The sequence below is a fragment of the Mastacembelus armatus genome, chromosome 6 (assembly GCF_900324485.2).
Source record: "Mastacembelus armatus chromosome 6, fMasArm1.2, whole genome shotgun sequence".
Taxonomy (NCBI): Eukaryota; Metazoa; Chordata; class Actinopteri; order Synbranchiformes; family Mastacembelidae; genus Mastacembelus; species Mastacembelus armatus.
This window is the reverse complement of record NC_046638.1, coordinates 18,809,445-18,836,882: the sequence shown is the minus strand read 5'-3', so window position 1 is coordinate 18,836,882 and position 27,438 is coordinate 18,809,445. Positions and strand designations below refer to the sequence as shown.

General features: G+C 41.5%; 1 protein-coding gene across 7 annotated transcripts in view; it reads left to right on the top strand.

Moving 5' to 3' along the window:
• The window catches only part of fgd4a (FYVE, RhoGEF and PH domain containing 4a), a 51,091-nt gene that overhangs the window by 20,399 nt on the left and 3,254 nt on the right, over window positions 1-27,438 (top strand). For 4 of the 7 annotated variants that reach the window (XM_026310846.1, XM_026310847.1, XM_026310848.1 and 1 more), the window contains 13 exons: window positions 8,432-8,515; window positions 19,049-19,201; window positions 19,845-20,043; window positions 22,493-22,892; window positions 24,879-24,968; window positions 25,139-25,284; window positions 25,511-25,667; window positions 25,794-25,932; window positions 26,019-26,077; window positions 26,182-26,328; window positions 26,714-26,886; window positions 27,199-27,229; window positions 27,332-27,412. In XM_026310846.1, the coding sequence (XP_026166631.1) occupies window positions 8,432-8,515; window positions 19,049-19,201; window positions 19,845-20,043; window positions 22,493-22,892; window positions 24,879-24,968; window positions 25,139-25,284; window positions 25,511-25,667; window positions 25,794-25,932; window positions 26,019-26,077; window positions 26,182-26,328; window positions 26,714-26,886; window positions 27,199-27,229; window positions 27,332-27,412 (1,859 nt within the window). Of the gene's footprint in view, window positions 1-4,553; window positions 4,749-8,431; window positions 8,516-19,048; window positions 19,202-19,844; window positions 20,044-20,125; window positions 20,626-22,492; window positions 22,893-24,878; window positions 24,969-25,138; window positions 25,285-25,510; window positions 25,668-25,793; window positions 25,933-26,018; window positions 26,078-26,181; window positions 26,329-26,713; window positions 26,887-27,198; window positions 27,230-27,331; window positions 27,413-27,438 lie in introns of those variants that run through there. The other 3 variants (XM_026310852.2, XM_026310849.2, XM_026310853.2) reach the window with 3 other exon arrangements.

Genomic DNA, 27,438 nt, shown 5'->3' with positions numbered 1-27,438 from the left:
TTAAAACTCAAAATTCCTTAAAGGCAGTCCCAAACAGAAAGAGATTTTCCACTTCTAGCTGCTGACTGACTTACATATTTTTATCAGCTGGGTATCAGCTAGCTAGCAACTGAACCCTGAAATATGCTCTGAATGAGGCTGAAGCTGCATGTATTCAACTAAAAGTCATTGTCCTCACACAGATCCATGTAGAACACATGAAATAAACAAACAGCATTAGTCTTGTTTTGCAGTATAGAGCTAATGAGTCCTACTATAAGTGAATTGAGTACAATAAATGCAAAATCCCAAACTGTAAATATTTGTGAATATACAACATTTATCTTGAGGCTCTTCTCTGCACTTCTAAGTCAAAGTCCTTGCGTGTCCAACACACTTGGCATTTAAATTGATTTTCATTCTGAAGTTGAAAATGATTCTGTATGCTTAGATTTGAATAAGCATGGTTGTATTTACAAACACTGTGTCTCAGTTTTAATGTTAGGAGTTTTAGGATGAGGTCTATCTGACCAATTTTGTATGGATAATAAGTTTTGTTGGAGTTATTGACTTGTGCACTTTCCATAATCTAATAAAGAGCAGGACAGAATAGGGTAAAGACATTAATCTACTCTTCAATATACAGTAGCAGCAGGTTGCTGTGTGTGTGTGCTAGATTTTAGCGCTTTCCTACCTGAGGAACCTTTTCGTAGTTCTTAGAATCTTTGGAGGAAGTGTCCACGAGAACTGAGAAAATTAATAGTTTTCAGAACGCTGATTTTAGTGACTTTTTGAGTTCCTACTCTGGAGTAGGTACTTTTCCAGTACAGTAGGAACCTTGAGTGATGTATATTTATGTTGATTTGTCAAACACCAACTCAAGACTGCTGCACAGGCAAACACCATTTTTAAGTTTATCTTAAGGCACAGAAAAAAACTCACATAAATTAACCCACACCCATGTCCATCCTGCCTACACAACAAAGAAAATTCCGAGAGATGAAATGAAATGAAACTGTTGTTGTTGAATGTTGTGCAGAAGTGACATAGCTATAGCAACCATCAGCCAGCTTACATTACTTTAGCGTTGCTACTGGCGATGTGAATGCAAAAAGAAAAAAGGCCCTCACAGTCTGCAGTTCTGTCTGCTCCTTAGTGGGATGGTTCCTAGAATGAAAGTGGCTTTGTCTTTTTTTTTTATGTAACATCTATAACCACAAAGTCAGAAATGCTTTTTGGCATTAGAGCTAACATTAAAAGTAATTATACTGTAAACTAGTTAATAGGACATGATGCATTTGCACTTTAACCCATTTCGTCTTGGTTTTGTGATGGCTTAAAAACAGTCACCAACATCCATACTTTTTATCGCTCTTGTTAGAGCCTTATACGTACCACTCATATAAAGTTTAACGTTATTTTTTTAAACAGTAAAATAGACCTACAGATTCACTGAGTAGCATAGGAATCTGTTTCTAAAATCTGTGTGCGAAATGTCCGTCCACTGTGACCTTTCAGAAATGTCATGCACTTTCATTTTTCCTGTGCACAAGGCATCTGTTGTTGCTCTTTGCCTCTTACTTGAATATTAGCAAGTGCACTTTTGCGTTTTCAGCATCAGACATTGTAGCAGAGATCAGATGAGTAATAACACTCATCGGCATTGGTTTGTGAGAATTTCTCATGGGGTTATTTTTGGAAATGGAGCTAAATTTTCACTTCAGGAAGTTATTTACTTTTGCCAGGCTGATGGAAATTTAAATGGTTATTTTTGTAAGCATTTTGCTTAACAAGGACTGTTTGGGCACTCAGTGGAAAACAGATTGTATAAAGGAATACCCATGGGGCATGTGGCTCTGCAGGGTTCAACTTCACAGAATTAACACAAATATAAGAGTGCAGATGGTTTGCTGGGGTTTATTGTATTCCATTGCTTTTTATAGACAAACTTTGATTGCTTTTCTTTTTTATACAAACAGTAATAGTCTTTTATGCTGCATATAGGTCACTTTGACATATCTCCATTTAATCTGTGAGACATTTTAAATCCATCTCATTCAGGCTTATCATAAAAGTCCGCTGTGAATAAGCACTGTTCATTTTTGAACAGACCAGTCAGCTGGGGACCAGTCAGACATGGTGATTGGGTGGACAGGATATTGATTGACACATTTGGGAGCTCCTGCCCAGCAGCTGTGATATGTTTGCCAGCGTAGACAGGCCAGTCACAGGGGATGGAGGATGAGATCGTGGGAGCAGGACAAAGAAGGTGATAAAGAGGAAAGAAAAGGGGCATAGTGCAAGGAGGTTGGGAGAGAGATAGTGGTAGAGAAAATGACTGCTGTCTGTCAATATTATTGCATGCTCTCACTTGCAACAATTGATCCCTGTCTCAGTCACTGGGGATCAGAGTCCACTATCTCTCTGCTGATATTTAGATCTCAATTATGGGACTCTCCTCACTCTCTTGCTCTCTGCCATTAACTCTCAAATCCACTAAAGGTTTTATTTCTGCTTAGATCAGTTATGGACCTAAATATGTCATCTGGACTTCAGAGACATTTATGTGTTCCATTATGGTCAGTTCTCTTTAGGAGATGGTTACACCTGCAGTGCCAATCGAAAAACATCAGTCTTCCTTTCCTTGTGTCTTCTCTGAAGTATGAACAAGAAGTGCCTTTCAGTTTCAGGATAACAACACATCCAGTCACCCACTTGTCCTGCCCTCATTAGACATGGGTGAGAGGGCATGTTCAGATCCTGCTAAAAGCTTATCTTCACACGCTGTGGCTGTGTAGGTAATAGTGTGGAAACCAGTGAGGAGATAGATGGCATATATATATGTATACGTTTGTAGTGCCCAGCCCATAGATAATTATCATCCAGCTCAGTTCCCTGCTGCTGCAGGCTGTAAAAAAAAAAAAAAAAGCATTGATAAATTCACTGTATGCTATTTGTCCAGCACCAATGGTTGACCGACAAAGTAAGCAAGCTAGCTGATGAACATAGTGGAGTATTTAGCAGGTAAAGACCCCACTGTTTCCCATAGGAATTAGTGGAGACTAAATAAACACACTCAATGCCAATGCTGCTGTGTGTAAATAGGCAGCTGTTTGTTTCCATGTTAATCATATCAATTTTATGGTTTCAGGTCAGTGTTGTGTTTACAGTTTGTTGTGTTGCCACCAAGGGGCCAAAATTATTAAATGCCCCTGCTTTAATGTGGATATTAGGAATATTTTTACATTAACAATAGATCATGTGACTGTTTGTATGTAAAGGGGGTTATTCATAACGATGAAGCTAAAGAGAACTGACCAAATTCTGCAGCCTAGTTTTCCATTTTTCCAGCTTGCAATTTTTTGTTTCAGTACACTCTCACTGAACTAATAGCACTGTTTTTGACTGGAGCAGGAAGCTACAAAGCTCTAAAAGCCCATTGTGCACCACCTGCCCAGTTCTGAATGGCAAAGAAAAAACAAAACCAAACTAAAATGAGTGAATTTTGGGTTTAGATTTGCAGGTGACTACATTGCACTGGGTCACCATAACCCTGGGTCACCATACAAGAACTCACAGCAGAATTGAATTGTTAGATGAACTTTGATGGAGATGAGACTACAACATATGTTCATATTTGATCTATGAGCTTGAGTTGGGGGGTCTCATCTGGTTACCTTGATCACATAAAGGCTTTATAAGGTCTTTTAATTTTCAGTCTATTATGTCTGTGGCAGACAACCATAACTCTTTGGTAATTGTCCATTATGAAGGGACGGGAGAGAAGGAGGACAGACGCATCTGGTCTCGTTCAGTAGCCGAATCTCTTTCACATCAACTCAGGCTCACACACACACACATTATCACAAGCATGAACCTCAGTATGATTAAAGGGGTGTGACTTGGCATATTAAAACACTCTCCCCTTTCCATTATTTATGAGTTGCATTTGAATGGTAGTTATCTCTGAGTCTAGGGCAACCATACAAATGAAGCGGAGGTTACTTTGCATTTTTGTGTGCCCTTGGATGGAAACAGTCATTTTTATATATATTTAACTAACTATTTCATTATAGGATGACAACTACCCAAAACCCTCTGTGATTTAGTTTGTTTTTTTTTTATTCAGGTTCTGTGATTCATTTTGTGTTGCAGTGAATCTGGATTCAGATATGGTATTTCTGGTGATTTGTGCAGCACAGCAGGTGAGAAAATACATTGGATGTGCCAGCTCAGAAGGAGAAAATGTGTTAAATAATGGGTTTTTTTTTTTTTTTTTTTTTTGGTCACACTGTAACTGTATCTTTCTCACCTCTCTATCCACACACCACTGTGCCTCCTTCCTCCACCTTTACAACATTTCCACCCAGTCCTTTAGTTTCTCTCCTCTTCCCATTCTCTCTGGGGTGACTTTGTCCTTGAGTGTTGGAAAACCCTTGAAACACCCTTATGTATATGAATTGTTAAGTGACAGAGAATCACGATCTTGAAGGACGACCTCTCCCTCCTCCCTTCCTGCTACACTCACTCTCCCCTGATACTCTGCTTCCAAGGGAACCGGTTTGTACACTGACAGGGCAGGTATTCTGAAGGTGTGATGTTTAAACGCAGACATGTACGAGACGACGAAGAAATTTCCGTCTGAAGAAAGGAAAGTAATTGTCTTCAAGATGCTGATAAAATTGCACTGAAGAGCATTTTTGAGATGGATAAATGTGTGGTAAACAGGACGGGGAAACCCCAGCTGTACTGGAGAAGTAGGTGTAAAGGTACAGTACAGATGTTTTCTTAGGATAAATGACCAAGAACCTCTAAAACATCAAGTTTATTTTGGTTTTGGTAACTGGTGTAGAGATGAGCACTTTCTGTGAACCACTGAGAAAAAAAATGTGGGGGAAGTGCTGATTTTAACTCAGAAACCCATACGCATAAATGCTGCTATGTGTGTAGTGTGGGTGCAGCCATCTTAAAAACATTCTAAACATGCAACTTGTCTGTTGAGGAGAAACCATGTAGATAATTACGCATGACTTGTACTGTGACGGCTGAGTTGAGCAAAATCTTTATTAAAGGTACAGTGACAGTCTAGAACTATTTTCAGCTGTGGATTACTACACTTTTGGGGCTCTGCAACACAAGAATAAGTTATATTAGGCTTTTAGTTTTTTAATGTTTAAAGCTTTTTATTAGAGCCCAGGGTGCAGGGTCTGAAATTGTATTTGTCCTCTTACTGGCATCTGGTTCTACTACACACAAGGAATCCATAAGTCGTCCTCACATCATAGTTTCTGATGGATATTTCAAAGCAGCAAGAAGAGAAAATGTGAGCCATGACAGTGAAGAGACTAGAATGTCATTGTGTGTGTGTGTGTGTGTGTGTGTGTGTGTTAAGTGAAGGTGAGATGTGTTGTAATTCATCTGGTGTTTGACTCGAGACAAACACATACAATGCACATACAAATGCAATTCTGAAGATTTGATAAACGTCACAACTCCAGAACTGACCAGTATAAACAATACTGTCGAAGTGAAGTCACCTTTGCACCCTTTCATTACAGCTTTAAATGAACATAAAAAGCTAATTAAGGTGGTAGTTTAATAAGAATGTTGATGGAGTGGCCTCTCGATTGTTACAGGAGAAGCATTCACAGAGCCGATTGGAATATAACTGAGAAATTAGACTTCCTTGACTGCCATCACTGGAGCATCTATGACACTCTTTCACCTGCGTTGATGTGTGTTTCATTTCTGGTGGTTAAGTAGTTGAAGTCCAAAGACAAACAGGAGGCAGATGTAAGATTTTTTTTTTTTTCCTGAAGGATTGTGTATAATATCTGACATTACAGAAATGTGTTACCTCTATATTCCATGTCACCTTTGCAATGCACACTGCAGGCTGTGTTTGATTCTCAGTATTCAGACCTTACTGTGACCTTTGTCTCACATCACTTCCCAAATCCTGCTCTCTAATAAACATTGTCCGATGCATGTGAATATGCGCATGTGATCCTACCCATTTCACAGTTGGCTGTGATCAGTTTTCTTATGCAAAGTTGAGACCTTAAGATTATACAGTAGAATATGAAAAACAGGAAGTTGACAGGCAGGAAGAGGAAGTTTGAGGTCACACCACGAGCTGGACCATTAAAGCCCTCCCTCTCATGCATCATCATTGATGCATAGTTCCCCCAAAACCCACGTCTCAGAAACCTATTCATTTGACATTTACACTTGATATGGATGTTGTCATTTATGTTCTGGCAGAGTCTGTGTGTTTTTGTTTGTTTGTGTGTGTGTGTGTGTTTGTTTTCTGTGTTGACATAGGAACATATCCCCCGCTTCAGGAAACAATGAGCTTATGATGATGCTAAGAGTCTTCTAGGGGTTGCACTCTAGAGATAGTAGGTTGACTCATTAGAGAGCTGTCTTATACATAGGCTACGTCATGCTTTTGATAAGCTGCTTACATTTGTTATCCTCTGAATCAGGAACTTGGGTAACAAATATTAGTGCAAATACTATGAAATGTGCATGTATGTAGATGTGTGTGTGAGTGTGAGTGTGAGTGTGAGTAAACACCAGGCAGGCCTGTCATGAGGAGTCCAGATGGTGGGTGCAGAAAGCCCTCCTTTAATCCCTGAGCCAGGGTATTGTAACACCCCCTGGACACACACATACACACACAAAGTCATCTGTAGCTCCTCTCGCCTGTCTGCACAGCCTCATGCTGAGTCTGTCCACTTTTCTTTTATATGGGCATTACCCACACTCCATTATGTTGTCTCAGTTCCTCACTGCTGTATTGTTATATTCTACTGTGCTAAATGCTTGGTGCAAATTTTAGGATGGCTCATGTAGAGAGATAACGATGAGTGCTGGATGGACACAATAATAAAAGATGAATCATGAAAAATGTATTAATAAACCCCGTAATGATGTGTTATTTATATTTTTGTTATATTTTAGGTGTGCTGCGTAAACATACAGTAACTTATACCAATTTTAATCAGTTTTTGCTTCCACAAATACAGTTTGTATCAAAAATATATGGTGGGTTTGATGAAAAAACATAAAATAAAAATGTATAAAAAATACATGAAAAAATTATTGCTGTGGCAGTTGATGTATGTTTGTGTAAGATGTAAGAGTCTACGGTCATACAAATGGCTCTATGAAGCTGTGCCGAGCCACAGTGGAGCTTTAGGCTAAATGGTGATATGTCTTAATCCTAAAGTATTGGTGTTTCATGGTAACTGTACCATATTAATGTGTTGGCATGCTAACGTCTGCTAATAAGTGACAAACACAAAGTATAGATGATTCTGATGGGATTGTCATTAATTTTGCAGATACGTGGTTATAAACCAAAGTCATGCTACAGGAAATCAAAATTTAATAGGATTCACCCTCTGGGAACCATAAGTTGTGTGCCGGTGCATCCAGGAGTTGTTGACATGCTGGTAGCACTAGATAAATCATGGGGCCACCAAATTCTTTAGAATCCTCTGCAGACCATAAATGTCTGTACCAAATCACATTGCAATCAGTTCAGTAGTTACTGAAATATTTCCATCTGGACAATTGCCATCACTAAAACCAAAACATTACCGTGGCAAAAAATAACACAGTAAAGTAAATTTTAAAAAGTAAACATAATTTAGATTATGTCATATTAAATAATCATTTAAAAGTACAAATCAATTTAAAAAACTATATCAAAATTAATGAGTGGATGTCTCTTTGTCATGGTCAACAGGTTGATTAAGAGGAAAAAAAGCTGAATGTAGTCAGGTCAGCTGTGTTGTGTATTGCTGCTTTATTGTGCTGTGTGTCACTTGCATGCTTTGTTGTATCTCAACTGCGTGTGTGTTTGTGTGTGTGTGTGTGTGTGTGTGTGTGTGTGTATATTTCAGGGCTTACTAATACTTATGCGAGCCCATCAGTTTTTATGGCAGTTGCTATTTTCTCTTTAATCTTTTATGTGCATATTAAATGGCTGTGTTGAAAGACTGTTAGCTCTCCCCACAGATGATGCCCTACATATCACAGACAGACTAATTAGGGTTTCTCTCTCCAAGGGGTGGTATATCCCTTTTCATTCTCAAAACAAACACAAAGTCTACTCCTGATCCTGAAAATGCAGCTACCAGAAGTGTGTTCCACTTGCAGCTTTGAATTCCTCCAGCTTTGTTATGTCAGCTGCTGTTGGAAAATAAAAAAGGATGGCATGCTGCTTCCTGCCTCATATTCCTCCAGACTCATTTCCATCTCCTCTTTCTGTACAAACCAAGTCAGTGCACCTCCTAAATAAAACATGGAGTTGCCTGAAATTGCTTGAATCACCTGCCTCAGATGCAGGTCAAGTAATTAAATATCATAAAATATTCTAGTTAGCTCATATTCCACAATGCATCAGCTTATTTTTACAGTGAGTCTTGTTTTGTTTTTGCAGAGCGAAAAGGCAAAGCCGACTGTTTCCAGTCCAAGAACGCTGATGAGGAGGCCTGCGTGGCAGTGAAAATTGAGCATTCCAGAGGTAGGAAGCTTCACATTCACTCACACCTATCATCATCATCATCATCATCATCACCATCATCATCACGTTTTCTCACACATCAAAATGCTCATCTGCTTCTATTAAAATATGTGTAGCTTTTCACAGTTTGTTTGTGTGTTGAGATGTGAGGAGGTTGTATATCCTGCAGTGTATTTGTGCTAGTCCTGACATAGTCTACTTTTTTGGCTTCTTCTCATCTCTTGATGTGTGGGAGTTAATGCTGTTTTAAGCCCTATTAATATGCAACTTAACCAAATCAAGCAACCAATCAATCAATCTTCGTGATCAGTGTGGCCACTGCGACGTTAAGGTCGAAGTGAGCATGCAGAGGGGTGTGCAGGATGAAGCTGTAAATTGTAGTAGGAACCTGTAGTTCACAGCTATGCAGGGGTGTGATGAAAGCTGTTGGTTTCTGCTTTATTTTTATACCAAACTCATCTGTGTGTGGTTCACAGTCTGCATCTTGGTGATGACTGGTACTTCCTTCCAGTCACCAGTCATCCTATTTTTCATGTTTTCTCATTTTCTCTTCTCTTTCATTCTATTGTGCTCTCTGGTACACCCTTCTTTTCTTTTACCTCTCTTCCATCTGGCTTTTCATCTGTTCTCAGTGCTTGTCTGATTTCATGTTCTTACCTTCCTTCTTTTCTGTCTATTTGATCCTAATTTCCAGCACTCTTGAAGCTTCTTTTTTTTTTTTTTGCATTGTTCTCATAATCTGCAAATACCACTGTACATACAGTGGGTACGGAAAGTATTCAGACCCCTTTAAATTTTTCACTCCTTGTGTCATTGCAGCCATTTGCCAAAATCAAAAAAGTTCATTTTATTTCTCATTAATGTACACTCAGCAGCCCATCTTGACAGAAAAAAACAGACATGTAGAAATTTTTGCAAATTCATTACAAAAGAAAAACTGAAATATCACATGGTCATAAGTATTCAGACCCTTTGCAGTGACACTCATATTTAACTCACATGCTGTCCATTTCTTCTGATCCTCCTTGAGATGGTTCTGCTCCTTCATTGGAGTCCAGCTGTGTTTAATTAAACTGATTGGACTTGATTAGGAAAGGCACACACCTGTCTATATAAGACCTTACAGCTCACAGTGCATGTCAGAGCAAATGAGAATCATGAGGTCGAAGGAACTGCCCAAGGAGCTCAGAGACAGAATTGTGGCAAGGCACAGATCTGGCCAAGGTTACAAAAGAATTTCTGCAGCACTCAAGGTTCCTAAGAGCACAGTGGCCTCCATAATCATCAAATGGAAAAAGTTTGGGACGACCAGAACTCTTCCTAGACCTGGCCGTCCAGCCAAACTGAGCAATCGTGGGAGAAGAGCCTTGGTGAGAGAGGTAAAGAAGAACCCAAAGATCACTGTGGCTGAGCTCCAGAGATGCAGTAGGGAGATGGGAGAAAGTTCCACAAAGTCAACTATCACTGCAGCCCTCCACCAGTCGGGGCTTTATGGCAGAGTGGCCCGACGGAAGCCTCTCCTCAGTGCAAGACACATGAAAGTCTGCATAGAGTTTGCCAAAAAACACATGAAGGACTCCCAGACTATGAGAAATAAGATTCTCTGGTCTGATGAGACCAAGATTGAACTTTTTGGCGTTAATTCTAAGCGGTATGTGTGGAGAAAACCAGGCACTGCTCATCACCTGCCCAATACAATCCCTACAGTGAAACATGGTGGTGGGAGCATCATGTTGTGGGGGTGTTTTTCAGCTGCAGGGACAGGACGACTGGTTGCAATTGAAGGAAAGATGAATGTGGCCAAGTACAGAGATATCCTGGAAGAAAACCTCTTCCAGAGTGCTCAGGACCTCAGACTGGGCCGAAGGTTCACCTTTCAACAGGACAATGACCCTAAGCACACAGCTAAAATAACAAAGGAGTGGCTTCAGAACAACTCTGTGACCGTTCTTGACTGGCCCAGCCAGAGCCCTGACCTAAACCCAATTGAGCATCTCTGGAGAGACCTGAAAATGGCTGTCCACCAACGTTCACCATCCAACCTGACAGAACTGGAGAGGATCTGCAAGGAAGACTGGCAGAGGATCCCCAAATCCAGGTGTGAAAAACTTGTTGCATCATTCCCAAGAAGACTCATGGCTGTACTAGCTCAAAAGGGTGCTTCTACTCAATACTGAGCACAGGGTCTGAATACTTATGACCATGTGATATTTCAGTTTTTCTTTTGTAATAAATTTGCAAAAATTTCTACATTTCTGTTTTTTTCTGTCAAGATGGGGTGCTGAGTGTACATTAATGAGAAATAAAATGAACTTTTTTGATTTTGGCAAATGGCTGCAATGACACAAAGAGTGAAAAATTTAAAGGGGTCTGAATACTTTCCATACCCACTGTATACTACTGTCTGTTCCTCCTCTATTATCCATTCTCTCCATTCCTACTGTATCTCTTTTACCTCCTCACAGCGCTGACTGTTTTGTCCCCTGTGCCTTCTAGTTTGGAGCAGACCAGGGTTCTAATCTCTCTCTGTCTCTCTGGATTGCGGGATGAGGCAGGGTTAATCTAAAGAAAGTCTGGGTAGTTGAGCAGAAACTGCTAATCCCCAATGCCTGGTGGTAATGGTTATCTGAGACACTGTCTCTCTCACACACACACACACACACACACACACCCACACATTAAGTGATGTACGGCACCAGAAATGGGTAGAAACTAATTTTTCTAAATTGTTTATCAATTTATGTGTCGCTTGCTATGTGAGTAAGGTGATTAGCACCTTAAAAACGATTAAATGTCTTTGATCAAAACACGTTGAATACATAGAGCACATCCAATAACATATGAAAATAGTGAACATGCAGTGTATGTACAGTACATGCTCACAAGTAGTCTAACCTAATTTTGTAAATTTTATGTAAATAAGAAACTTCCTCAACTGAGGCAAAAGGACTAGGTCAGCTGGATTTCTACTAAATTACAAATTTAGAAAAATCCAAAGCTCTACTTAATAAGACATTTCTGTAGCTTAATAGAAAATCCATCCGTCCATCCATCTTTTTCCGCTTATCCGGGGCCGGGTCGCAGGGGCAGTAGCCTAAGCAGGGATACCCAGACTTCCTTTTCCCTGGACACTTCCTCCAGCTCTTCCGGGGGGACACCGAGGCGTTCCCAGGCCAGCCGGGAGACATAGTACCTCCACCATGTCCTGGGTCTTCCCCGGGGCCTCCTCCCAGTGGGACATGCCTGTAACACGTCCCCAGGGAGGCGCCCTGGAGGCATCCGGAACAGATGCTCGAGCCACCTCAGCTGACTCCTCTCAATGTGGAGGAGCAGTGGCTCTACTCCGAGTTCTTCCTGGGTGACCGAGCTCCTCACCCTATCTCTAAGGGAGCACCTGGCCACCCAGTGGAGGAAGCTCATTTCAGCTGCTTGTATCCGAGATCTTGTCCTTTCCGTCATGACCCAAAGCTCATGACCATAGGTGAGAGTAGGAACGTAGATTGACCGGTAAATCGAGAGCTGAGCCGAAAGGTGAAGCTCCTTATTCACCACAACGGACCGGTACACCGACCGCATTACTGCTGCCAATGCCCCGATCTGTTTGTCAATCTCACGTTTCGTCGTTCCCTCACTCATGAACAAGACCCCAAGATACTTAGGATCTCTCCCCTGGCCTGGAGATGGCAAGCCAACTTTTTCCGGATGAGAACCATGGCCTTGGATTTGGAGATGCTGATTCTCATTCCAGCCGCTTCACACTTGGTTGCAAACCGCCCCAGTGTATGCTGGAGGTCCTGGATCGATGGAGCCAACAGGACAACATCATCAGCAAAAAGCAGAGATGAGATCCTGTGGTCCCCGAACTGAACAGAACCAGTGACAAAGGGCAGCCTTGCCGGAGTCCAACGTGCACTGGGAACAGGTCTGACTTACTGTCGGCAATGCGAACCAAGCTCCTGCTCTGTTTGTACAGAGACCGTATATAGCTGGTCCAGTGTTCCACGACCGGGACGGAAACCGCATTGTTCCGAGTGGGACCGAACTACTGCTGCCAAACTACCTCAGTGACCTCGGCTTGGGTGATGGATGGATCAGCCTCCGAATCCCCCAGCCCGTGCTTCCTTTATGGAAGTTATGTCGGCGGGGTTAAGGAGATCCTCGAAGTATTCCTTCCAACGTCCGACAATATGCCCAGTCGAGGTCAGCAGCTCCCCACCTCTGGTGTTGGCAGAGCACTGCTTCCCCCTTCTGAGGCGCCGGACGGTTTGCCCTAAACTCTTCGGGGCCGACCGGTAGTCCTTTTCCATGGCCTCACCGAATTCCTCCCATACCCAAGTTTTTGCTGCTCTCACCGCCGGGCCAAGCATGCTGCAGCCCAGGCAACTCGTCAGCTGCCTAGGGAGTCCCACAAGCCAAACAAGCTCTGTAGGACTCCTTCTTCAGCTTGACGACATCCCTTACCTCCGGTGTCCACCACCAGGTTCGGGGATTTCCGCCACGACAGGTACCTGAGACCTTACGGCCACAGCTCCTAGCCGCAGCATCGACAATGGAGGTGGAAAACATGGTCCATTCGGACACAATGTCCCCAGCCTCCCTCGGGATCTGGTTGAAGCTCTCTCAGAGGTGGGAGTTAAAGACCCTTCTGACAGAGGATTCGGCCAAACATTCCCAAAAGAACCTCACCGTACGTTTGGGCCTGCTAAGTCTATCCCGCCTCCTCCTCCACCAGCGGATTTAACTCACCACCAGGTGGTGGTCAGTTGACAGCTCTGTCCCTCTCTTCACCCGATTGTCCAAGACATATGGCCGAAGGTCAGATGACACGACTACAAAGTCGATCATCAACCTCCAGCCTAGGGTGACCATTAATGTTGGTTTAATTTTTTGTTGGAATGATCCTGCAGTTCTGTAATTAATGGGGAAATTAACAAATGGTATTTCGACTGGTCAGACTGGTTTGCTGAAAGATGAAAAGAAAAGACCTCTGATTCCTTCTGATCTTGCCCTGCTGACACATCACATCCATGCCAGTGTTTTAGCATGTGTGCACTGTTTGCACATTGCACATATAAATGTGTGGCATAAGCACACACAAATTTGAACTTTTAAAGAGAAGATGAAAATAACTATTTTAACTATTTTTAACTGTGTTGCAGTTTCTGCAAGATTTTTTTTTTCTTTTTTTTTAATTACCATAAGATTGTTCATAGTTGTGTAACCCTGCTGTTACTAAAAACAGTAACCTCTGATCAGCACAGAGCAGCTCTGCAGCACTGAATAGATACACAACATGGAGAAGCTTGAGCCACAAACGTCTAAAGAAGGTACATAAATAACCTGTTTCTGGGATCTTTGTTTCATTACCATATTTGTTCATTCAGATAATAGGAAGTTGTTTGATTTTACCATATCCACATTTCACATTAGTTTTAACTTGCGTCAGCTCAGTTTGACACTGGCTTTTCTCAGCTGCATTGCTTTTTAGGCCTTTAAATATTTACAAGTAATGTGCCTGAGGAGGAGAATCTGATGAGATCATGGTTTGAAATTATGGATTAAAATATGAATGATAAAGTTTTGACTTTAAGTATTAGCAGACGCATGAGAAAAGTGGTGCATAACACTGCAGGCTGTTTTCCTGTGCTGTTAATCATTGATTGCACTAACTAATGCGAGGGTTAGGCAGAAAGAGAAGTGCGGTGTTTGTTATACAGGCATATCTGTCCTGTTCCAAGCTCCTGTATCACATCCGACCTCGGCTTCATCTGTTTCCTCGTTTTAAGATCCGGCAAATCATTGTTGTACCTGAAAGGGCTGTGCATGCACTGTTAAATGTGGTATGCTGCAGGTCTGAATTTCATGTTGCCTGTTTTACTGCTGTTCATTTCGTGTGAAGGATCAAGAGAGAAATCTTGTTTGTGCAGGAATGTGCAGCTGAATTCTCAGTGCTGCTGTTTGGTAAAGTTGGAAAGTTGTGTGTGAACCTCTGGATGTGTGTGTGTGTGTGTGTGTGTGTGTGTGTGTGTGTGTGTGTGTGTGTGTGTGTGTGTGTGCGCGCGCGTGTGTGTGTGTGGCTCGGTTTTTTTGGAAAAAGCCACTTAAATAGGGGGTGGGTAAGGAAGAGTGAAGGCGGAGTCCTGTAATGCTCTGTGAGTGTCTGTTGTCAGTTGAGTCACTTAGCAGTGGTGCCTGCTCATGGAACCTGCACTGGGACACACACCAATTTTCTCACACACACAGGACATGGTCCTTCACTGAGGATACTCTTTACAACTGTTTTCTTATGTGTGTCAAGCAAGGGTGAGTTCATTAACAGGGATTTTCTTCAGAGTAATTTTTTTCCTCCATCTCTTTGGGTTTATGTGTCTCATTTCTTGCTGCAGTAGGTCTGTGTCCAAAGATTTTGATTATTTTACAGCACACTGCACGGTCATGCTTTGATAATCCCTAAAAGAAACATGCTGTTATGCTGACATGCCCTTATATCTGTTGATCGATGAGATATAATGTAGCAATATTTACACACCTGAGCAGGCTGAGCCTTAATATAGCAAATAGCTGTTGTATACTCAGACAGATAACTGTACACCACAAGTGTCAAACATGACATAACATTTGCAAGCTGATTTATAGCCAGCTGAAGCATGGAAGAGTTTTGATACAGCATCCCAGATATGGCTGTTTACTTCCAACACAGACTGAAATTTATTTCATAATTCCTCTTCTCTCGTGTTCCCTGGTGTTGCTGTAGCTGTGTAGAAGCCACTCGGGCAGTTTTTAGTGGATTTATTAAAAAGCAGAATTTCTAAGAGACATTGCTTGTGATCTTGGTATAACGTGCGTGGGGCTGTTTAGGCTTAGTTTCAGGCTGTGTTACTCTGTCTTTGTCTTGTGTGTCCCCACCCTGCCAACAGCTAAAAACACCAGGCAGAGGTGTGTCCTTTGATTTTTACCTGGAGCAAGAGTATAAAAACACATTTCGCCTGACAGGTTTTGGGAGGAGAAACAGAAAGAGAAAAACAAGATGGATGAAAGACAGGTCAGGTATCCCTGCTGTCAGGTGACACTGCTTCTGGGAAGTTATGATGTTATGAAAGCATTAGTATGTATGTTTTAAATGTTTGTTTAATTGTGTTGGATGGAGTGGAAATTAGCTAACTGGCAGAAATGTCCACTTGCAAAGGCATGAGGATTGTTTGTTTCTGTGTTGAAAGGGCATGGAGGTATCTGATTTTGCTGCACCAATTTGGTCCAGTCTGAACTCTCTCAACAACTACTGGATGGATTTGCATGAAATTTTGTACATCTTCTGACATCTCTCCTGATTTTACATCTTTTTTTTTTTTTTTCCATTTCCTTTGGTTTATGACCAAAAGACTCAGTGATACCTTAAATCCAAGGTAAAGATGGTACAGTATACCAGCATCAACATGTTATCATACAGTTCACATTTGCTGTGCCTAAAAACTCTGAGTCACTAACATAGTGCAGGTGGATACAGTCATACAGAGCCTGGCAGGTATTTGCTTAGTATTTTTCAATCATTTATGCACACAAACAGTCATGTGTTTTCTCAAATTACCTGGATGTGCCCTCAGGTATCTTTCCTTGTTGTGTGGTATTTGTAGAAGCTGGTGTCATTTATGTATTTTCTGGGCACTAGGACGGTACAAAATTTCAGCAAACCCATTTGCTTAGAGCCAGTGTTTGACAAACAAACCAACAGACCTTGTCCACCCTGGGGTCTGGTTATTTTAGGCCACTAGCTGGAATGATTCACTATTTGTTTTTGTTTTTTTCTCTTTGTGGGAAAAGATATTTGTGCCAAAGTGGTGCATTCCTTGAGACTTTTGTCGGTGCCCTCCTCTGGCACAGCTGGCAAGTTGTGGTGGAGGAGATGGTGGTGATGTTGTCAATGCTGTAGTGCCACCACTGCAAACACACATATGCACATAATCTGCGTGATGTCAGGTAAATCATAGAAAACACAATACCTTTTCCACTCAGTAGTGAAATAAATGTAGCATCTTCAGAAGGTGACAGAATAAGAGGATACTAGATAGCATCACATTCGATAAGGATCATGCCGACAGTTCTTGTCCATCAGAAGCTTTTGTTTTGTTGACACCCACAAGTGTCGGCCCCAGACAAGCGGCCTCCTTTCCCATCACATAGATGGAAGAGAAGAATCAGTGTTTCTAATTTACTGTCTACAGGAGTTTGTCACTTGTGCTAAGCCAGTATTACTGGGAAGATGCCAGAATGAAAGTGTTACCAGGAGCCCAAGTTCCTGTGAAGTGCTACAGTTCTGAAAAAGGAAGTAGAGTTTATTCTGCGTTTACTGTAACGGATCGCTTGATTTCAGTAATGGCTAGAATTTTTATTTATTTATTTTTTTTTTTTCTTGATTTGTTTTTTGTGCAATTGACAGAAGAATTGTTACATGTAGATCCAAATTTATTAAGTTTGCGTTTTATCTCTATTTATACTTCTCTTTTCTGAACTTGAACAGTTAACACTTAAAACACCTGCACAGCCCATTGTGGTTCAAGTGAAACTCTGCAGCAAAGAGGTGATTTACAGCTGAGAGACTGCTGTTTGACACAGTTAATAACAAGTCTGGGAAACAGAGTAAGGCTGTAGGGTTAACCCCCTGCAAATGTAAATTCCATATGTGGAATACAAACTGCAGGCTAAGACCTAATTTTGAGCCATATATGTGTAATGTGTACTTGCTGGATTGTTTATCTGGCTATAAGTACAAACCAAGCACATAATCAAGAGCAATTCCTGACACCGCCTTTAGAATTGATTGGCAATTTTGAGGACACTTTTAGAAAGTCTGTTTCCCAAACACAGTGTGAGACCATTTCCAGTCAGACATTTGCTAGAGATGTCTTTAATTACGGTCAGGTTGTAAAAATAGAACCTAACTATATGATGCTGTGGTAGTTATTTTCTCCTTCTCTTTCAGTATTTAACAGTAACTAAAACTACTACTACAAAGTATTTTGTAATGCAATATTTTTTTAAGTGGTAACAAATCCAAGCTAAAAGGCAAGTGAATGTTGGACTTATGATGGTCAGACACTAAATCCAAATACATGTTAAAGCTGCTTTGTCTGCTGTGTATTTTTCTGAAATAAAGTAAGCTTAGATTATTATCTGCTCTAAGTGTGGATGCTTTCATTCATTTTTTGGCAAAAGTAGAGTCTTTAAGGAAATCAAGAGGTCTTCTGAATGATTTATGATAAAAGGATGGAAACTTCCCTTTTAGCATCAGGACATGATTTTTGTTCGGTAATGCCTTACTGGGGTCCTTTATGAGTAAAAACAGAACAGACACAAGTGGCAGTAGTTTTAGTTTTTGTGAAAGTAAAAGCCTGTATGTTTCATGCTTCACTCTATAGATCCACCATCGCACTGCCCGCATTGTTCATCTGTACAAGTTAGCCAAGCACAAAGTTGCACATCGATTTCTGCATCCAACCTCTTCATCAGTGCCACTTGTTAAATCACACACATCGGTTTAAATGACCACCTTAAATGGAAACTAATGAACTAATAGCTTGGAAAATAATGAGCAGGCATACTGGTTCCTCCTTGTAATGTAGGATCATATATGGACATTTGCCTTTCAAGGCTGCAGGTCTGGGTACATGTCTCCGTGTGCCTCTGTGCATGTGTGTGCGCCTGTGTGGCTGTGTGTCTGTATGTGTGTAGGGCTGTGAGGTCAGAGAGAGGCAGATTTAGGCTACTGTAAAAACTCCCAGTGTGTCTGTTGCTCCATTAAATCAGCCTGTCTGCTCTATCTAAACACTGATGCTTTACCATCTGTGACCAGTGACTGGGTAAAATCCTCAGTGGTGCTGATCCTCACCTAGATCGTTAGCTGCATAATCAACGTAAGTGCCTGACACTGTCTAATATCAGCCTGCAGCTGTTTATCGCAAACATATTTTATATGGGTGTGTTTCTGAAAATGCATGTGTATTTTCATAGTATTTTCATAATGTAACTATGAAAGTAAAAATAAAAGTTATGGCAGAAAAAACAGTGTTTGCATTGATTTTACAGACTTAACTACAGTGTTTACATTTGCTTTATATTGCATTGTCCATTTCTTTTCTCACTATAGTCCCGCTTATTGTGCGTAAATCTTCAGATACACAAATTTTATTACTTGCACTACTGCATTGTTTGAAAAGTTCATAGGTGTAAATGAGGTATATCCATATCTTGGATTTGAAGAATGATGTACACAATAATTCTAATGAAGAAACCAAAATCCAAAATGTGCACCACATGTCCTCTCTGTGACGTAGGATGTGTGGTGCCCTCATTCATATGTATCCTGCTGAGATAATTTGGTACTGTCATAAATATGGGACGTTGTACCAATGGAACTGGCGAAGGTTTGTCATTATCACACTGATTTCACTGGCTGTGGAAAAAGACCTAATGATGAACTGATCATTGATGTTCTTTTAATAGACCTGCTCTACCTCTCGCTCTCTGTCTGTCCTTCAGCTCTAGGTAATAGTCCGACGTGCAGTCGCTACAGCCCACCCAGTGTGCAGGAGTGTCTGAGGAGGGCAAATAGTGGGGTGCCACGTAACAGCAGGGGAGGGGTCAATGGAAGAGGTCCCAGCAGTAGGCCTCAGCTACAGTGTAAACCACAAGGTGCATAATAACACATCACAATTCAACCAAACACTGCAGAGTGGGAGAGTCAGAACACACCACTGTCACTGTGTGTCGCTTTGTGATTCATATGTAAAAGTATGACACACCAGACTTATTGTTCAGCCTCAGTGTGACCTTTGTCCTGCTTGATTATTGTCCATTCGTGCTTGTTTACAGTGTAATTCTTTACAAACTCTATATAAACAGTAATTAACCTATTTCTGAGCTCAGGAAAGCATGAAAACAGGAGTGATGTAAGTTTGCTTGGGATTGGTGCACCCTGAACTATGTTCCTTTTTTATTTGAGCTGAGTAAGTCATTCTACACAGATACAACACAAGACAGAGCACATTTCTTTTTGTTTCTGCTTCCTCTGGAAATGCAAAAAATTCAAATGCAAGCACACTTTATGAGAAAGGTACACTAGTTTCTCATTCCTGAGCTTCTTTAACCATGTGCTACCTTTTTCATGTGTAATACAAGTCATTTTCCTGTCTGTGGCATCAGTTGGGATGGCTCATACCACCCCCTGGAGTTTTAAAATGAAATTGCAGTTAAATATTCAAGGATGTGACACTGAAAGAAATCCAGCAGCATTGAAGACATTCAGTCATGTTCTAACCTCTTCTCTTCCTTTCAGTGCCTCCAAAGCCACCACATCTCCAGAGCCCGGTGACGGAGCTCACGTCCCCGTTATCTCACATCCAGAAATCACCATTTAGACTGGGCATGGAGGAGAAAGATGGAGGAGGAGTTGGGAGAGGGGCTGTAAACCGAGAGAGACCCAGGGAAAAACAATCCAAAGTGTCAGACCTCATCAGCCGTTTTGAGGAGAACAGGTAGGGGCTGTTTACTTCCTGGTGGTGGTGGTGGTGGTGTGAATGAGACAAACTGAGGGAAATATATGCTTTTAAAAAAAGGAGTTCCTTTTTAAAATAAAAACCTGTTCTGCAATGTTTTTCAGTAAAAGTAGCTTTCCTTTTAGAAATATTGCTGATTCAACACATCATCACACAGTGACTGCTGAATCAGTGACAGTGACCAGCATAGCAGTTTGTGCCGTGATAGATTTAGTTGCAGCTGAATCCACCTACATCACCAAGTAGCTTTTGTAATGAAATGACTGCATTCAGTCTTTTGTAATAACAGTGACAGAAACCTTAGTCTTTCCTAATGTTTCCTTTACTGGCTATTTCAAGGAGGGAAAGCAGAAGTGTCTTGATAAAAGTCTTCAGCCTTGACTTGTTGATAGTAGCTCAGGCGAGAGCCGTAGTCAGAACAACTGGAGATTAGCCTGTGCTTCACAAGCCAAGTGTCAGTGAGGGGATGAACGAATACTTGTACAGACGAGGGGAAACACAGATCCTCATTCAGCTGTGGGACAGGACTCATTGCTGTGAGATAAAACCCAGGAGAATGAGGTAGGTAGGATCTTTTTGACTGACTTGGACCTCGTTTCCCCATAGTTACACAGAGATTTAATTATTGTACTGTGCAGTCACAGAAACTCTTTGAGGCTGAAGTGTCTGATTCCAATGTAGAAATAACTAAGAAGTTTCTTTCAAGCTTATAGGCATGTCTGTTTCTTCCCTTGTTTTGTGCATTACAATACATCTTGTTTTATTCCACGTCATGTAAGTTTTAATTGTAGCTGCAGCCGAGAGGGGCCCACTGAGAGTGGCTAGGGTCACAACAATGGTTCCCTTGTCCCAACTGTTCATACAGTAGCCCCCAAACATATTCAGTCTGCAATGATTCATACCCTCTCTTCAGTCTCTTATTCCAACTCTTGTGGACTAGCTCTCTGAAACAGCCTTACACACGTAGAATCTCAAGAATACACATTCTTGTGTGGGGTTCTGTGGGGATTAGCCCTGTAGTGGCTGTGCAACAGAAAGAAGAGAAAGACCCACAGCTTTGGAGAACAGAATTAGCCTACTAATAATACTAATCTGATTTGCATTGCACTTGCCTGCCTTAAAGGTGCCTAGGCTGCCACATGGCAAGTGAAGCTGCTCTTAAGTCAAATTGACGAGTTCAGCCCATTTTAACACACCGTCCTGTACTGGAGTGCTTTACTGTGCTATTAATGTGCACAGAGTTCCTGCTGTGTGCAACTGGACACTACACAGTGAATGTGTGTAGAATCACTATAAATATAGCATTAACATGTAAATATCTCTCACCAGCTAGTCATGGTAATATTGACTCTTCCCCTAAAACATGTACTGCAGAAGATAATGTTTAAAGATCTCAGGTGGCAGAGAACCCAGAAGTGAGTCATTTATGCAGTGTTTCACAAGCTTATTGTTGTTCCTCTGTTTTTTGCATACTTCCTGTTTCTGTCGGACAGTGACATTCTGTGCTACTGTGAATGTTGCTAAAAAAAAACACCTGCCTGTCTGGCACTTTTTGAATTAGCACAGGTCAGATTACAAGTGTAGCTTCTGTTGTTTCTTTTTTTTTTTTTTTTTTTGGTAATATTCCGTGTGGTGTTCTCGGCGTTAGAAGGTTTTCCGAGGTTTGATCTTGGCCACTTTTGCAAAAGAAGTAAGAGCTGCGAGAACAATACGGTAGCTGCTGTAAGTCACAGGCGGGGAAACAGCTGGACTAAGTACCAGTACACGATGTAGAGCAGCTGAAGGGAGACACTGTACATGCTTGTGTGTCTGTGTGTGTCTGTGTGTCTGTGTGTCTCTGTGTGTCTGTGTCTGTGTCTGTGTCTGTGTCTGTGTCTGTGTCTGTGTCTGTGTGTGTTTGTGTTGATCTAGCTTCCATTCCTGTGCTGTATATTAACTTGTCATGTGCAAACTGCTTTTTTCATTTCATTCATGCTGAAGAAAAGAAAGAAAGAGATGTTACAGAACATTATATATAGCACGTTCTCCATATGTGTGTAAGTAGGGCAGCATCTGTCTCTTGGGAGTAGTGTTGTACCTCTCCTTCTACTCCTCATGTCGTCCTTGTTACTGTACTCCATTCCTCCTCCTCTGTGCGTGCACACACACACACACACACACACACACACACACACACACACTTCCTCTGCATTACAGCAGCTCTCAGCTGCCTCGTAAGACAGAAGGAAGTTTATGCATCTCCACGGTTTTATTTTTACCTCTCACACTCATGTGCAAAAGCTCTCTGCTTACCGTCACGCCTCACACTCCCTGATCAACACACCAGCTTGAGCAGTTACTGGAGAACCTGCAGTCCAATTCTCTTAGTTAAGTTTTTATGTGGTCTTTCTGTGCTGAATGACTTCCTCCTTTTCATCTCTTCCTCCAGCAACACAGAGAACAAGAGAGAAGCCTCACCGCACAAACATATCAAGTCGAACAACTGCAGCCCTGCTTTCCGCCCTTACCAGAGGCAGACGGAGAGCCTGTCCTCTGTACCGGCCTCGCCACAGCAGGATGACAACAAACCGGCAGCTAATGGGGTGCTAGTGCAGATGGAGCAGGACAAGGGGAACAAGGAGAGGGAGAAAGAGGAGACAAATCAAAGTGTGAGGACAGAGACTGCCAGGCTGGTAAATGGAGATATGGTTGAGGGAAGCACAGAACAGTGTGAGGAATCACCTTCACACACACACAGGACTGGTAGAGAAAGCCTCACTGAGAAAGAGGACAGCGGCACTAAAACAAAAACTGAGCACACGAATGAAGAAGGGAGCACAGACCACAAGGTACGTGCATACCTGCTGACTGGCTTTGGTTTGTTTCACATTTTTAGTTGCCTTTGCTTGGATCCATGTATCTACATCCTCTGTGTCATATATTTACAACCTGACAGATCTGTCTGGTTTCTCTGACTCTGCAGTCTCTGTTAAACAAGCAGTCAGACAAAGTGGCTTTTATTTATACTCTGGGCTTTTGCTACAATTAAATCATTGGTACTGCTTCAAGTCTCGATCACTCTTAACATCGTAAGGATAGAATTGCAAGAGAAGAAGTGCATGTGTTCGTCATTTCTCACTTGCGTGTGCATGTGTGTGTCTGAGAAGGGTTATTTTCTAGGAAAGCCAAACAGATGTCAAATGCTCCGTCAGCTGAGTTTGTGCCTCAGCCTGTGGTGCCTGCTCTTGTGTACAGATTATAAATATCTTGGGTTCAAATTGACATCAGTCTTCTCTGAGCTGAAAACCACAAGTTGAGTTAATTTAGTCTACAGTTTCTCTTTGAGTTGGTTAAGTGGGGAAACAATTCAAAACTTTCCATTCTGCCAGTTTAGTACCCTTCATAGGTGCCTTTTGAAGTGGTGGAAAAAGTATTCAGAGCCTTTACTTACTAGGTCATGAATTCAAAAAGCACAGAAGTATTATTGCCAAAATGTACTTAAAGCAGCTATAATAGATTTTGATCATAACTCCTTGCTCCAACTTGTATCAATGGGGCTGCACCTAGTGATTAGACAGAGAATTATCACCTGAATCTGCAGCACAGTGAACTTCAGAAATATGTGCTGGATGACTAATGTTTGCTAACCATTTGAGGCTGAGCTAGTTTTGAACCCAAGTCCTGCTGCTCTAATTTCTATTTATTATTTATTATTATTGTTTTTCCAGCTTTTTGTGAAATAGAAGAAATTTAAAGAAAATCATTTGAGAAGTTTCACTCTTTGGTGGAACTCATAAACATCTAAAAGTGGGACACAGAGACAAGAAAAAGGGTTTTTGTAAACCTTCACTAACAGTGCATTGCATTTTCAAAGCTTATCTCATGATATTTTTAAATGTAAACTCCATCCATCCATTTTCTATACCCGCTTTTTCCTGGATCAGGGTCACGGGGATCTGCTGGAGCCTATCCCAGCTCTCTCTTGGGTGGAAGGCAGGGGTACACACTGGACAAGTCACCAGTCCATCGCAGTAAATGTAAACTCTTAATTTGAAAAGTAACTTGTAACTACACCTGTCAGATTAATGTAGTGGAATAAACAATACATTATAAACTGAACTAACTTTAATGTGAGGTAAAATGGAAATACCCAAGTAGAGTACTAGCTCAGAGTAAACATATTTAAAATTTGAACTTTTCACCACTCGCCTTTTGTTCGGTTCCTTCGAAAATCAACTGCAATGTACATAATCTCCACTGATCAGTGTCTTATTTGAAAAACTAATTAAAATGTGTTTATGTCACTCTGAAACATAGTGCCCTTTGAAAATAAGATTCTAAAACTCAGATAGGAATTAGGAACATCGTATATGTAGTAACAAATTATATGGAAATGAGGGGCTGATTGTTCTCGGGTCACACGAGCTTTAGAGGAAGATGCTGTTCCCTTGTTATTCATCATGTGAAATATTCTGCTGCCAGGGTCATTGTGGAGGTAAATTTTCCTTCATATGTCATTGTGCTTGTGTGATGACTTTGAGGCTTTACTTATTATCGGCCATACTAATTGCCACTCACACAGAGCTCTGCTAGATATTATGTCTGTAGTGTCATTTCCCTTCTTTAATATTTTCATTTCCTCTTTGAGAGTCTCCTGCCACACCACAGCCTTGATGACCACCGCTGCTGTTCAGCGCTACGTGCTGCTGAACAGCATTTAACACAGCAGACAAGTCACTGGGCCCAGTCTGTACAATACATGTCCTTTTTAGATCAAAGGTTCATCAAAATGTCACACATGTAAACGTTGCCACTATTGTGCCTTCTCTTGTCAGGAGACAAATGAGCAGAAGTTGTTTAAGATCGCCAGCGAACTCTTGCAGACAGAGAAGGCCTATGTAGCAAGACTTAACCTGCTGGACCAGGTGAGGAACTGAGTGAAAGCTCCAGTTCACTTCTCTGTTTTCACCAGTGTTTTAATTACACGGTAGAGAAACCTTGATGTGAAAGTGACCAGCAAGATGAAGTGTACGAATGTATTTTTATCTCTAAAATGACTTGCTTATCGGTTCCATGTTGCATGTTGGCTCTTTAGGTGTTCTGTGCTAAGCTGATGGAGGAGGCAAATAAGGGAACATTCCCTGTAGACGTAGTGAAGAACATCTTCTCCAACATCTCCTCCATCCATGCCTTTCACAGCCAGTTTCTGCTTCCAGATCTGGAGAAACGCATGGGGCAATGGTGAGCTTCAGCACAAAATGAAACAGAATAAAATCTCACGGGTTCAGTATCAAACCTACCTGATATTAAATCCGACACTCAAACTCTTGTGATGATAAAGCTGCTGCTGTTGTTAAAAGTAGGGTCAGTTTTATTGATTCCCTGTGTTTTGGTCTCCACAAGTTTGATTAATAAAGTCATACAACCCACTAAAAAGGGATCCACCTCCATCTCTCCTTTCCTGCAGGGAGTCTACACCTCGTATTGGAGACATCCTGCAGAAGCTCACACCTTTCCTGAAAATGTACGCAGAATATGTGAAGAATTTTGACAAGGCCATGGAGCTGCTGAAACAGTGGACCGACCGTTCGCCTCAATTCAAGGCCATTATTCAGGAGATACAGGTACGTACTGTTGACCAGAATCCAATCTGGAAAAATGCACTTTTCTCTCAGGCTTAACTGTTGTACTAATATGTTGTTTTTGCCAGTAGCAAAAACCAGTAAGATTTCAGTGTTTTTTCTGGACAGAGTCAAGAGGTCTGTGGCTCTCTGACACTTCAGCATCACATGCTGGAGCCGGTGCAGAGAGTTCCCCGATACGAGATGCTGCTTAAAGACTATTTGAAGAAGCTGCCTGAGGACGACCCCGACCGTCGAGATGCAGAAAGTAAGTAAAAAATAGCAACCAAAGTTCTGACTGCAAGGATTATTTTAGGATGTATTCATAGTCATCTACTTGTTTTTATTTTCCAGAATCATTAGAAATTATTGCCACAGCAGCTACCCACTCCAACAGTGCCATACGGAAATCTGTAAGTCGATGTTTGTCAATGTTTGAGGCCATTTTCTTTAGAGTTATGAAAATCTCTCCCACACATGAACATCAACTAAAATAAAAAACCCCATCATTGTTTAGGAGAACCTAAAGAAACTGATGGAAATATATGAGATGCTGGGTGAGGAGGAGGACATTGTTCACCCCTCCAATGAGTTCATCAAAGAGGGCCACATCCTGAAGCTGGCAGCCAGGAACACCTCGGCCATGGAGAGATACCTCTTCCTGGTGAGGGAAACTGTCAAGCACAAAAACATTTTCACATTTAATGAAGGACACTGCAGGGAAATATGCTGAGGCAAGATTTTGTGTGCACAGGGCAATTGAAACAAGTGAATCATTTAATGCTAAGAACACCTCTATGTGATGGTACATCAGGGGCACATGAACAGGTCTCTCAATTACTGAGATTGCTGGATGATGAGATTATGTTTTGGATGTCTTATTAGCTTCAGGCTGGATGTCTCCCACCTGTGTAATTCAGGTCACCTGCAGAGCTTAAAACTGCCTGCTATGGGAGAAAACAACGTCAGACCTGAACTCCAGTAGCGCTGATCCATTGTCTTATGTGCTCTAGCATTGGTACAAAGTTTCTTCTTTTTTTTTCTGCCAGTTCAACAACATGCTGTTGTACTGCGTGCCCAAATTCAGCCTAGGAGGGCCTAAGTATACGGTGAGAACACGTATAGGGATAGACGGCATGACAGTCCTGGAGACAACCAATGAGGACTACCCTCATACCTTCCAGGTGTCAGGGAAGGAGAGGACACTAGAGCTCCAGGCCAGGTATGTACAGACTTCACAGGTAGAAATTATTTCATCCCCTCTCGTGCTAATGAGTGACACTGTGTTATTTGTACCACAGAAAGTGTCAGGTCACATATATGGGAAACCACCCAAATGAGCACACTAAAGGTTGATTTTTCAATCCTGTAAATTAACCTCTTTGACCACAGCTAACTGCTATGATGGTGTAACTGATGGTGTCGTAAGAGGAACTGGGCCACTATTACATAAAGTTACTACAACTATATGTTATGACTGTTAGACATTCTCACAATTGTTAATGCTTACGATGATTTTGTTTTTCCTTCACAGCTCAGAGCAGGATAAGGCAGACTGGATTAAGGTACAGTATAATCACAGATTTTTCAGACCATTTTTCTTACTTGATTAAACGGGATTAAAGGGTGATTTGGAATGAGTCTTACTGTTTGTTTTCATCCTTCAGGCTGTCCAGGAGACCATCGAGATCTTCCAGCAAAAAAATGAGTCGTTCAAGAACGCATTAAAAGATGTAGAGGAAGTGTCGGTCAGTGTCCCATTTAGAAAATGCAC